This window comes from Enhydra lutris, unplaced genomic scaffold (assembly GCF_002288905.1).
Source record: "Enhydra lutris kenyoni isolate GAN:26980312 unplaced genomic scaffold, ASM228890v2 scaffoldscaffold92, whole genome shotgun sequence".
In the NCBI taxonomy this organism is placed as follows: domain Eukaryota; kingdom Metazoa; phylum Chordata; class Mammalia; order Carnivora; family Mustelidae; genus Enhydra; species Enhydra lutris.
Window position 1 is genome coordinate 738852 of NW_019154176.1, and position 12079 is coordinate 750930.

The window sequence follows — 12079 nt, forward strand, 5'->3', positions numbered from 1 at the left end:
CTATACTCTTAATGAGTTTGAACAGTGACCAGAGGATCCTTGCAAAGCCTTCTCTGAGAAAAGCATATTTGATGAACACATAGACCTGAATGCCAAGAAGGTGCCAGCCATGCCAAGAGTGGGAGAAGAGGTTCTGCGCTGGAAATGCCAGGTCAGATTTGTAAGGAACCGAAAGAGAATTTGGCCAAACGAAGCTGGGGTTAGGGTGGGGGAAGGGGGTATAGTAGGAAACAAAGCATGTAGAGTCTCTAACACGACTTTCTTATCCTGACAACAGAAAACCACTCACATTTAAGAGTGGCTGATCCAAATTGTTTCACACCTACACCGTCCAGGAATTCAGCAACCACTTGTCACAGGGGCTCATGAACACATGCACGCAGTTCGTGCCTCGGCGGCACAGCACTTTCGCCATCACGGAATTCTAACTGATCAACGTTTACACTGAAAACCCGACATGAAGTCGAGCTCCTGGAAAACTTGTTAAGTTGGGGACAGGCGGCGTGGGCGTGTGAACCTACATTTTCAATTTTCCATTTTATGAAACCTAAAAGCCAGGCCGACTCCTTCCGATGAAAATGGAGATGCACCCGTAAAACGCATGGGATTTCGAAGCCTCGGTACTTAGTAAAAGAATGCAAGGTATCTCATTTGTATTTTTTATACCCATCGCATGGGGAAATAAGATCTTGGCTACACTGGGTTATAACATTAAGATTCATTTCATCTGTTTTGTTACTTTTTTTTTTTTTTTTTTAAACGGGCTTACTAGAAAAATGTGAAGAGAGAAATGGGGCTCGCATTCATTTTCCACTGGTCGCGGGCAGGAAGCAGAGGATGGGTCCAACGGGCGCCTGGAGTCTCCCAGGCAGGGCGCGACGGCGGTCCGACCCTACGGGGTGCATTGAAGTCTCTAATTGTATTATGCCGTCACGAGTCAAGTCCGTGAGTTTTCCACGGTCCCGTTCACAGGGCGGGGAGACGTGGCCCAGGGAGCTGAGTGGCAGAGGCCGGACTTCAAGTCCCCCTTACGGCGCTGTCCACCTGAAACCTCCCAGCGGCCCTCAAGCAGGTGAGAGCGGGATTCGAACCAGGCCCGACTCCCCCGGCCCCGGCCCCAGCGCGCCGCGTGAGCGCTGCTCCGTCTCCCCTCAGGAGTGTGACCAACGTTCACAACGGACTCCCCCGCCGCTGGGCCTGAGGAGCCCGGAGCCCCTTAAAGAAGGTGCCGGCAACGCTCACCTGCTGACAGAGGCCAAGGCGGCAAACGCTTCTCCTCTCCCTCTACACAGTTCAAGCACGCCGGCGGCCGACTTCCGCTCCTCTGCGGCGAATCCCTAGCTAAGTATTCGTCTCCTCCCGCCGCGCGACCAACCCAGCCAATCACCTCTCAGAGATTCTGCATCAGCCGGGCCGCACGCCTGCCTGCCAATCACCGCGGGCGCCAGCACCGCCCCTCCCGCCCTCTTAAGCGGGTGCCGCGCGCCACCACTAGGCGGTTGGCGGCGCTGCCCTCCGCCCGGACGCGGCTCCCGGAAGGGCGGAGCGAAGCGCGGGCCCCGCCGGTGCGGGAACCTTTGGGATTGGTCGAGAGGAGCCCCGCGCTCTGCCTCCGCCCACCCCTGCCCTAGACATCCGAGTCGGAGACGCTGGGGATTGGTTCCCGTTGGGTCCCAAGAAGCCAAGAAATGGTTCCGCCTCCTTCGCGCATCCCGGAGAGGGAGCTCCCTGGATTGGCCCGAGGAGTCCCGGCGCGCGCCGACCCGCACCCCAGGATTGGCTGAGGGTGTGCTCGCGCCGGCTGAGAGCGTTGACGGTGATTGGCCGGAGGGTGGGGCCGGCTATTTGAAGGAGGCGCGCGGACCAAATACGCACTTCAGTCGGCGGACAGAAGAGGCGGGAGCGGCTGTGGTAACGCTACCCCGCTGACCACAGAGGACTCAGGCGCGGGCTCGGCCCCAGCTGTGGCCTCTGCCGCAGTCCGGCAAGGCGATGGCCAAGGTTTCTGTGCTGAACGTGGCGGTGCTGGAGAATCCGAGCCCTTTCCACAGCCCCTTCCGGTTCGAGATCAGCTTCGAGTGCAGTGAGGCCCTGGCGGACGGTGAGGCTGGGCCTGTGTGGAGATTCCCCCCTCCCCCCGGCCAACCCCGACCTCCCGCGTGAAACAAGCCCTTCCAGCCCTGATCTTTCTCCTTCCCTCCCGTTCAACCCCATCCTTTTTGTGGAGGTTACTCCGGACACCCTGTGGCCAACCCGATCAATCCCCTCCCCACGGTTACTCCCGTTTCCTGCGTGGAGACCACCATCCCCCTATTTTTTTCTGTGGAGCCCCTCCTGGGCACGTATTTCCTATGTAGAGACCCCAGTCTCCATGCTTTAACCTGCAGAGACCTTCAGTCACCCCGTGTTCCTCAGGCTACCTTCCTTTTTTCCCAGCGGAGCCCCTCCGTCACCCTTTATCTCTGTGAAATCCCATTCCCCCGTGGTAAGACCTTACTCGCCCCGATCTCCCCATTTGTCTCCCGGTAATCTCCTACCCAACCTGCTGATATTTAAAACAACCCCACCCCCACTCACTTCTGATTGTTTTCTACCCCCAAAGCACATACCCTAGAACCTGGCTTCCCACCTCCTTAGCCTGTCCCCAATTTTCCATTCTTGGGCTCCACCCGGGGAGGCATGGCAGGTTTCCAGCTCCGGTCCTTCAGGATAACTTGGTCTTCCCAGCTCCGGTTCCTCCTTCCTGTCTGCGCGCTTGGATAAACACATTCATATCTGAAGGGTGGCCTAACCAGGCAAGCATCACCCGGTTCCCACTGTCTGCCCACCAGGTTCCAGCTGGCCTACCGCAGAAATTCTTGCCACCCTTTTGATGGTCTGACCCAGTCTGGGGGGTGGGTGGGCCAGGCTGAACCATGACAGTCTCTGGCTTCAAACAGTCGGCTGGGAGGTCAGAACTTTTAGGGCATCTTTTCCAAGGTGCTTTCACAGATGTACTTATTCATCTGTGTGTTATAAAAGCAGATATGGCTCTCATCTCACAGATGAGAAGACAGGAACCACAAAGAATGAAAGACCTTTCAAGTAAAGGTCTATAAAAATCGAAAATCTAAGGTTGCCCAGGGACTCTTGGCATCACTTTCAGGAGGAAGTACCCCATTAGACAGATTCTCCATTTGGTGGTTAAAGAAGAGGCAGCCTCTGGGGAGCTGGAGATTTGTGAGGTCATGGTGTGCTAACTAGCGCCTCTCAGTGGTAGGTGGGTGGTTTGTGGGAAAAGCCAGCCACTTGGATTAGTTTGGGGTTGACAGAATTCGAGATGTGTGTGCTTTTGGGCTGGGCCAATAGATCAGTCTCTCCCAGTTTCTCTCCCTTTTAAATTAAGGAATCTACTTGTGACTAACTATAGAATAAGCCCAGTTAAATCCTTTCTGGAACAAGGCAGGGTGTAAATAAATAATTAAAGTGTAGAATGACACTGTGGAATAAGAATTTAATTTTAAAGCCAGGAGGAAATGTAAGGAGCTAATAGGTTAAGGGATTCACAGTTCCCAGAAGGCAGGAGATCAGGTTTCAAACAGCCTGTTTGTGCTCCTTGCATTTAAAAAGGGTTGCATAGTCATTATCTAGTACCTCTATTCCTAGGAAAACCTCTGCCTGTTACTTTACTAATCTGTTTATAGACTCAGAGCAGGAAAGTCAAAAGTCAACCTGCTGGTCATTATTTTTTAATAGAGAGCAATGGAATGACTTCCCCAAGGTCATAGAAGTAGAAGTCTTGATGCTGGGTCTATAGAAGCATTGACACCAGAGTTTGTCTCTAAGTTGAGTCCAGAGTTCTCTACCTTGGCTATAACCTGGGAAAGAAAGATTTCATCCCTTATTTTAGAAGTGGAGCATAAATAAGACTTGCCCATAGAATTTATTCCCACATTGGGACACTCTCAAAAGAGAATGAAGGGGTGCTATTATTAATTACACCCAGATAATAAAGCTTTTGCTCAGAGAAATCCAAGTCAGAAAGCAAACTCTGGCCTGGAAATCCAGACTCTGGTTCTATCCCTAGGGCTGTCCATGACTTTGACCTGCTACCTTGCTTTCTGCCTCTTCCTAGCCTTCTTCCCATGGAGCAGAAAGAATCCATTTCCTGTCTCCCAAACATATGGAGGGGGCCTGGTTTTAGGAGTCTCTCAGATTCTGGAGAAATCTCAGTCTTGTTACCTTGACACTGGCAACTGAAGGTGCAACAAAAGACCCAACCCCCAATCAGTGGTTGGCTCTGTTTCCCAAAGGCTCCAAGCCCCTTTGGTTCTTTTTTCCCCTCAGCAACTGGAAATAGATGCTTCCAAGACTTCGGTCCACATTTAATACAGTAGGTGTGTTTTTCCTCTTGTATTGAGAAATTCAGCACAAACTGTTTGAATAAGTCATGGAACCAGATGTTCTGTCCCACAGCTAACACTGTGGTCAAGCCAAGATTCATCTATATGATTCTGAACAAGGGCAAATAACAAACAGAAAGAAAGCCTACTAGATAGTTTTTGTTTTGTTTTAAGGCAGGAAATATTCTCCAACTAGTTCAAAACGATGAATTTTTACATGCCTTTTATCAGGTTAGTTTTGGTTTTGTTTTTGTACCTAGTGGAGGAGCATGTTGTCAACTATTCGACTGTGAAGTTAGGACATAAAGACAAAATTGAGTACTGTCAAGTTACCCTTGAAATTGCCTAAAAAGTTAAGTATACCATGACACATGTGCAGCCGCCTCCTTCTTCTAAAGGATGGTTATATTAAAAGATGGAGGGGGGCGCGTGGGTGGCTCAGTGGGTTAAGCCGCTGCCTTCGGCTCAGGTCATGATCTCGGGGTCCTGGGATCGGGCCCCACATCGGGCTCTCTGCTCGGCAGGGAGCCTGCTTCCTCCTCTCTGTCTGCCTGCCTCTCTGCCTGCTTGTGGGCTCTCTCTGTCAAGTAAGTAAATAAATAAATCTTTTAAAAAATAAATAAATAAATAAATAAAAAATGGAGGGGTGCCTGGGTGGCTCAGTTCAGCTCGGGTCATGATATCAGGGTCCTGGGATCGAGCCTCGCATCAGGCTTTCTGCTTGGCGGGGGGTCTGCGCTCCAACCACCACCCCCCCCCAGCCTCTCTGCCTACTTGTGATCTCTCTCTATCTCTGTCAAACAGATAAATAAAATCTTAAATAAATAAAAGTAAGAATAAGAAATGGAGCAACTTAAGTATGCTTCTGCTTAAAACGCCTAACAAGTTTATGATGATCCAGGTTATAGGTCCTTACTTTCAGGTATCTGCTGTCTTCTGCAGATGACTTTATCAGCTCCTCTAACCCCTTGAGTCAGTATTTCTCTATGGTCCTCAGTCATTTCTCACATTTCTTTTTGGCCTCTCTTGAGGGAGTCATTGTGGCCCATTTGCCTGGCTGCTGGCCCAGTGCGTTTTCTTGGGGCAGCACCCACACCAGTCTTTGTTTAGGTTTTGCCAGTGGTACTGAATACCCAGTGCCTGTGACCCTCACAGGACCTGCTCTCCTTCAGTCTCCTTTTTATCTCGCCCCAGCAGATTAGTTAAATGCACACATATAGGACTCCACGGGAGCTGGGGGGCAAGGCTGGGAGGAAAGCTACCAAAATAGAGAGCTATGTTAGAAAGGTAAAGACAGAGTCAGCTTGGTTTTTGTTCATCCAGAAACATGTTCTGTTTAGTCGTGTCACTCGTTGTCACAAAGGTAAATCAGTAAACTTAACTGGTCCCTGCAAATATTAAGAGACTGGGGGGTTTGAATCCCGGTGAGCCTTATGGTCACTATGCCACAGACCTGCTAGGGACCCTGAGTAGAAGGCCTAGGCGACGCTACAATGGGAAAGGAAATCAGTGTATCGAGGAAGAGCGTGGGGCTCAGGTGACAGACCTCCATAGCTGTGGCCCAGCATAGCAGTGTTTCCCCAGTTGGATGCTGTTGTGGGACACTGAACCAAGAAACAGGGCAACTACAACAACAGTTTGTTTCCTGTGAAACTCATAGCTTGTGAAATTTCCGCCGGCTGCTGGAGCTGTAGGTTGTGTAATTTCAAAGAACCTAAAATAAGTTGCAGGTCTCCTGCCAAGCTCCCCTGTACTAGCGTGACCTTGCCCCTGATACACTTGGACCTCCTGCAAGAGGCAGCGGTCACCGGGAATTTCCTGTGCTTGCTGGGCAGAATCTCCTTAAGCACTTTTCCTTTCACCTTGCTGGAACCTACTCAGGGATGAGATTCCCCCCTACTGGATGGGATGCAAGCAAGTTGGGGTTCATAGGATCATCTCTACAATACCACATTTGTTGACCAAGTCACTGTCACCCAAACATCTGAGAGTAGGCATGAGTTGGTGCCGGAACTGGAAGACCTGGGGGCTGGCTGGCTCCTCAGTGGCCTCGTCTTCCCCCTCCTGCCTGCTGGCTCTCCTACTGGATTGGAATCTGCTGCCCTGCCCCAGTTGTCGAGGGATCTATTCAGTTCGGTGGCACCAGTCCCTGTGTGTGAAAGAGGATGCTGCTTCCTATCCCAGGACCCAGTGGGCAGGGCCCTGAAATGGCCCAATTCCCTGCTCTTCCCTCCTCAGCACGCCTCTGTCACGTGGCTCCTAATTCTACCTCTGCCATACGGTTCACCCTCAGGCTCTGAGATCGCTGAGTTTCCCCAGAGATGCAGAGTCAAGGTCGCCTGGCAAAGCTAGGCTCACGGGGAAAATTTCCCCATTAGAAGCAGTTTCATGCCCACTCCAGTGTTCAGGCTTGTGATGGCTGGCACTCGGTCTCCAGCGGATGTCAGGTATTCTTGAGAATAAAAATCTTTCGGTATATTAAGGATCTGTCTACAACTCACGTGAGAAGACCTTCCCCTGCCTTCATGCTGCCCAGCTATTTAAAATCCTTAATTCCCCATATCCTTACAGATCTAGAGTGGAAGATCATTTATGTTGGCTCAGCTGAGAGTGAGGAGTTTGACCAAATCCTAGACTCCGTGCTAGTTGGGCCCGTCCCAGCGGGGAGACACATGTTCATCTTTCAGGTAAGAAAGACAAGGCCTGAGGCCTTGGCACCTGGAGACATCCTCATCTACCTGAGAGCATGCAGTGTGGTTCCAGGATCAAAAGTTGAGGCTCAAATTCTGGCTCTGCTTTCAAGAACTCTCTGACCTCTCAGAAATACTTCATACGTTTCCCTTTTCTCCACTTCTGTGTCATAGTTGTCACCACGAGCCACTGATTCATAGTTGATTCTCATTATTCATGGCAGTTACGTTCTATAAGGTCGCTGCAAATGCTGCATTAGCTAATTCATGAACACCACACCATTGCCCGTGGAAGAATACAGGGTTAGGTTCTTCCAAGTCCTATTGTCAGTGTAGTATGTCAGTACATAATCTTATTTCGCGTGTTTATATTCAAAGACACCTTATTTAGTATTGTTGGCTCATTCATATTGAACTCCCTGCCAATCGCCCTCTAACTCATGCCTGAACAAAGCTTATCTAACACATACCTTCTCCATAAGGCACATCATCACCTTGCACTAAGCACTATGCTTGCTGGCCATTCTGAACAGCAAGATCACCAGGGCGCCTGGGTGGCACAGTTTGTTGTGCATCTGATTCTTGGTTTTGGCTCAGGTTATGATCTCAAGATCATGGGATCAAGCCCTGCACTGGGCTTCGCGTGGTGTCTGCTTGGGATACTCTTCCCTCTGCTCCTCCTCCACTTCCCCGTCTCGCTTGCTCTCTCTCTCTCTCTCTCTAAGATAAATAAATAAACATTTAAAAATAAATAAATATTTAAAGATACTAAAAGCAAAGGCTCTGCTCAGTCCTCACCTGCCTCCCACTCTGCTGCTCCCACCCCAGTCCAAACAACCTCATCCCATCCCCTGACACCTCACCCTCCTGTAACCAGGCCACCAGCAAGGCAAGCCCATCTGCGCCACTCCACTAGCAGGGCTGCCTTCCTGAGCATTCAGCCCATGTGGCCATACAGGGCCCAGCACCTGGTCTAATAAATTCTGCTGTCGCTGGCTAGAACTCAGTAATTTGTGAATAAGGGATCCCTTGTTTCATTAGGTATTGGTTTCATTTTGTACCAGTTATGTAGCTGGTCCTATCCATAACAACACATCCCAAATCTGTCTGCCTCTGTTCCTCTCCTTCCTGGTATAAGTTGCTCTCTGTGCTCCAGGGTGACTACTGTAACCTGCCCGATCTCCCTGCTCACACAACGACCCTCCTCCCATCATAACCTCACACCCTGCCTCACACCCCACAAGAGTGATGCAGCACTTACCTCCTGCCAAACATTCTTTCTCTTCTCCAAGCCTTTAACTGGCCCAAAAGGGCCTGGGTGGCCTAGTACCTACCTGCCTTATCCTCTGCCACCCTCCCCCCACTCACTATACTCCTCAGCACCATTTACTTCCTGGTGGCACTTGTCACACTGAGCATTTTACAGGCATTTGCAGGATTGATTCTGTCTTCCCCACTCGATTAAAAACTCCCGTTGGTAGGGACCATACTTCTGGCTCAGTAAATACGTGTTGCTTGAAAATCATTGTTAACTGAGGGAGGTGTGGCTGTGTGATCAATGCTAAGGCATGGGGTGTGTTTCCTCTAGGCTGACGCCCCCAACCCATCCCTCATCCCCGAGACTGATGCTGTGGGTGTGACAGTGGTCCTCATCACCTGCACCTACCATGGACAGGAGTTCATCCGTGTGGGCTACTACGTCAACAATGAATACCCCAATCCCGAGCTGCGGGAGAACCCACCCCTGAAGCCAGACTTCTCTCAGGTAGGGCCTGTGTCTGCACTTCCTGCTTTGGACAGGCTGGCTCCTTTGCACCTGGGGGAGTTGAGTCATTGGAACTGGGAGCCAAGGTCGCTTCTTAAGGTTTTCAAGTCATGCTCAGATCTTGCAGCTCCAGACTAGAACCAGAGAGAGAAAGGTCTTTGTTTCTCAGAAGCACGCCTCGCAGAATTGAGATTAGATAGGTCTCAGCCCTAAGTTGTGGTACATAGGCGCTCCTTGGAGTTCTACCCATAGTTGTTGATGGTGATGGAATAAGTAAGCTCTATTCTTCCTGGCCTTGGGGCAGGGGCTGGGGGTGCCCCAGCTCCGTGGGAGTAATGACAAGGCATGCTGACAAGGGTTGACGTTCCTCTTTCTGCCCCAGCTCCAGAGGAACATCTTGGCCTCGAACCCCCGAGTGACCCGATTCCACATCAACTGGGACAACAACATGGACAGGCTAGAGGCTATAGAGAACCAGGACCCTGCCCTGGGCTGTGGCCTCCCCTTCAGCTGTGCTCCTATCAAGGGCTTGGGTCTCCCTGGCTGCATCCCCAGCCTCCTTCCCGAGAATTCCATGGACTGCATCTAACTGCGGGAATCCAGGCCCTACCTGGGCCCAGCTGGGACTGTGGCCAGTCTCCTAGCACATCTGGAGAGGGGAACTTGGCCTCCTGGACAGTCCCATGGAGGCCATCTGGAGGGCTTTGAGGCTATCAACTATACCCAGGCCAGTCAGACGTGGCTCTGAGGAAGGAAGCAGGCCTCAGGTCTCTCCCAACCCTGACCCAGAAGGATCGTCTTACCTCTACTGCCCAGGCCTGTAAGAAGCAGGTACTTCAGTTTTTAATTCTTTGTGACTTGTGTCTTTTCTCTCTTCCACACACACTTTATAAATTCCACCTGCAGGCCTTTGCCTCACCATGCTTCTGTGAGTACCATTGACCCAAAGCTCTTCCCACAGACCTCCCTGGCCTGACTTGAGGCTTTCTTGGTCAATCCTTGGCAAGGCTCCAGCCCTGTTGAGCCAAAGTCTCTGTCATTCCTGTCGTTCCCCAACATCTGAGCAAATCCACCCCACTTTTTGGAGTCACAGGCAAGAAATCTTGGTTAAAAGGTATGTTTGGACTCAATTTCTGTCCTTCTCCCAGGACAGTTTTTAGGTCTTTCTAATACAACAGCCTCTGGAAAACTGTTTCTGAAGGGGTGTGCTCAGCAGGATGCTGAGGAGTGATGGTTGACTCTCCTCTCAGTCAAACCACCTTCCCATCGTCTCCTAACTGGATCTGTCTTTCCCTGGAGGCTGCCATGGTGGGGAAATGGCATGTTGGAGGAGTCTGCTTTGCTCAGTCTGCCTCAGTGTTGGCATCAGGGCCCCTCTGCCTGCCTTGATCTGCCCGCTGCGAAGACCTCGTGCTCTTACAGGCAAAGGAAACTGTAGGGACCCTAAAAACCTCTCCCCCAACCCAACACCATGCTCCCCGCGACGCCCTGTTCCCTTGCTGCTACGTGGATGCTATTGTGATTGCAGTTTGTATATTAAAGTGTTTTTATATTAAATATTTTGGTTGATCTAAAAATAAAGAGCACTTCATCTAGACTGATTCTGCTTTTGTCTTAAGTGGGCTGAGGCAGATTTGTTCATTTCTCCTCATAATGTGGTGAGGGGGCTCTTGCCCCAGCCACTGGGCTGACTGCCCTTTGTCCCCTTGCTCAGCTCCTTACCCTAGTCTTAATTGGTTACATAATTGTACTCCAGACTGAGGTTCAGGGAGGGGTTTTTCTTTGTCAAAAGTTAAGCAACACAGCTGTTCTGGATAGAGCATAACCAGTGATTTTTTAGACTTTGACCTTGACCCACGGGAAGAAATTAACATCATGCCCCAAGGACACACAAAGCAACACTTTTATTAAATTTTACTTAACCTTACTTTGTAACCCCACAGCCCGGAGTAGACTGCTTTGGCTGGTGAGCCATTTCCCCATAATTCAGAGAAGTGCCCTAACTCTTCCCTCCTGGAAACTGGGAGACCTAGGAACATGGGTGCAGATAGCTGCTGGAAAGGGTGTGGACTGTATAGGTCGATAGGCCGACCAGCCAACTGGCTTATAGACCTGAGACCAACTAGCTCCTGAGTCAAGATAGCTGGTTCATCCGGCCCCCTGCTCCCCTTGGCCAGTTCTCTTTGGGTCTTCTACTTCAGTGGTTCTCAACTGGGGGTGCTTTGCCTCCGGGACACATTTAACAATGTCTGAGATCTGTTTTGGTGGAGGTGAGGGAAGTCCTACCGACATCCAGTGGGTAGAGATGGGATGCTGATAAAACTGTTGTGCACACACAGGCCTGTCCCTCACCCCCAACAAAGAATTACTCTGCCCCAAATGTCAATAGTGTGGCAGTGAGAAACTGACCTCAGGCTGTTTTAAAAGGGCACCCGAGGCGCCTGGGTGGCTCAGGTCATGATCCCAGGGTCCTGGGATCGAACCCCATATCGGGCTCTTTGCTTAGCAGGGAGCCTGCTTCCTCCTCTCTCTCTCTCTGCCTGCCTCTCTGCCTACTTGTGATCTCTGTCAAATAAATAAATAAAATCTTTTAAATAAATAAATAATCAAAGGGCACCCAGGGGCACCTGGCTGGCTCTGCGTGGAGCATGGGACTCTTGATCTCTGGGTTGTAAGTTGGAGCAGAACATTAGATGTAGAGATTACTTAAATTCTTTAAAAATGAAAATAAAAGGGCACCCAGAAAAAAGAGTCATCGTATTGCTCAGGGAGGGCAGCTTCCCTTCGTGTTGCCCAAAAGGCATCATCAGCCTGGCTGTGCCCCAGATTCCTCATCTGTAAAATGGGAGTGATGATAATAGTACCTCCGTGATAGGACTGTGGTGCAATGTATTTAACAAGTGCCAGCTCCTACTACTGACGCGCACAAATCCAGGGTAGATGCCCAGCAAAGGGATGGTACAGAGCCCCCTGCCAACCACCCTTTACTCCCTGGGCGCAGCATCCTCCTGAAACTCTGGCTATGGCTGGAGGAGACCTAGAAGGCTCCTCGGCCTGGACTCTGCTGTCCTGCGTCAGGCCTTATGAATGACGACTGCCTGCGGCCTGGCGACCTCTGACCCGAGGCGCCCGCCGCGCCCCTCCCCCACTGGCAGGTGGACGGCGGCTGCGCCGGGAGGGTGGTGGGGAGGCCCTGGCGCCAACCTTGGCTGGCCGGCAGCCGCTGCCGCACTGAGCGGAGG

The 12079-nt window shown here is 51.0% G+C and overlaps 1 protein-coding gene across 1 annotated transcript; it reads left to right on the top strand.

The window, feature by feature from the left end:
• The first annotated feature begins 1878 nt into the window (after positions 1 to 1878).
• Positions 1879 to 10418, top strand: LOC111162450 (anti-silencing function 1B histone chaperone). The gene is made up of 4 exons (XM_022526880.1): positions 1879 to 2101; positions 6954 to 7069; positions 8661 to 8837; positions 9220 to 10418. Exons 1-4 carry the CDS (start codon positions 1993 to 1995, stop codon positions 9424 to 9426), a joined length of 609 nt encoding a protein of 202 aa, XP_022382588.1. The 5' UTR covers positions 1879 to 1992; the 3' UTR covers positions 9427 to 10418.
• Positions 10419 to 12079: the final 1661 nt, after the last annotated feature.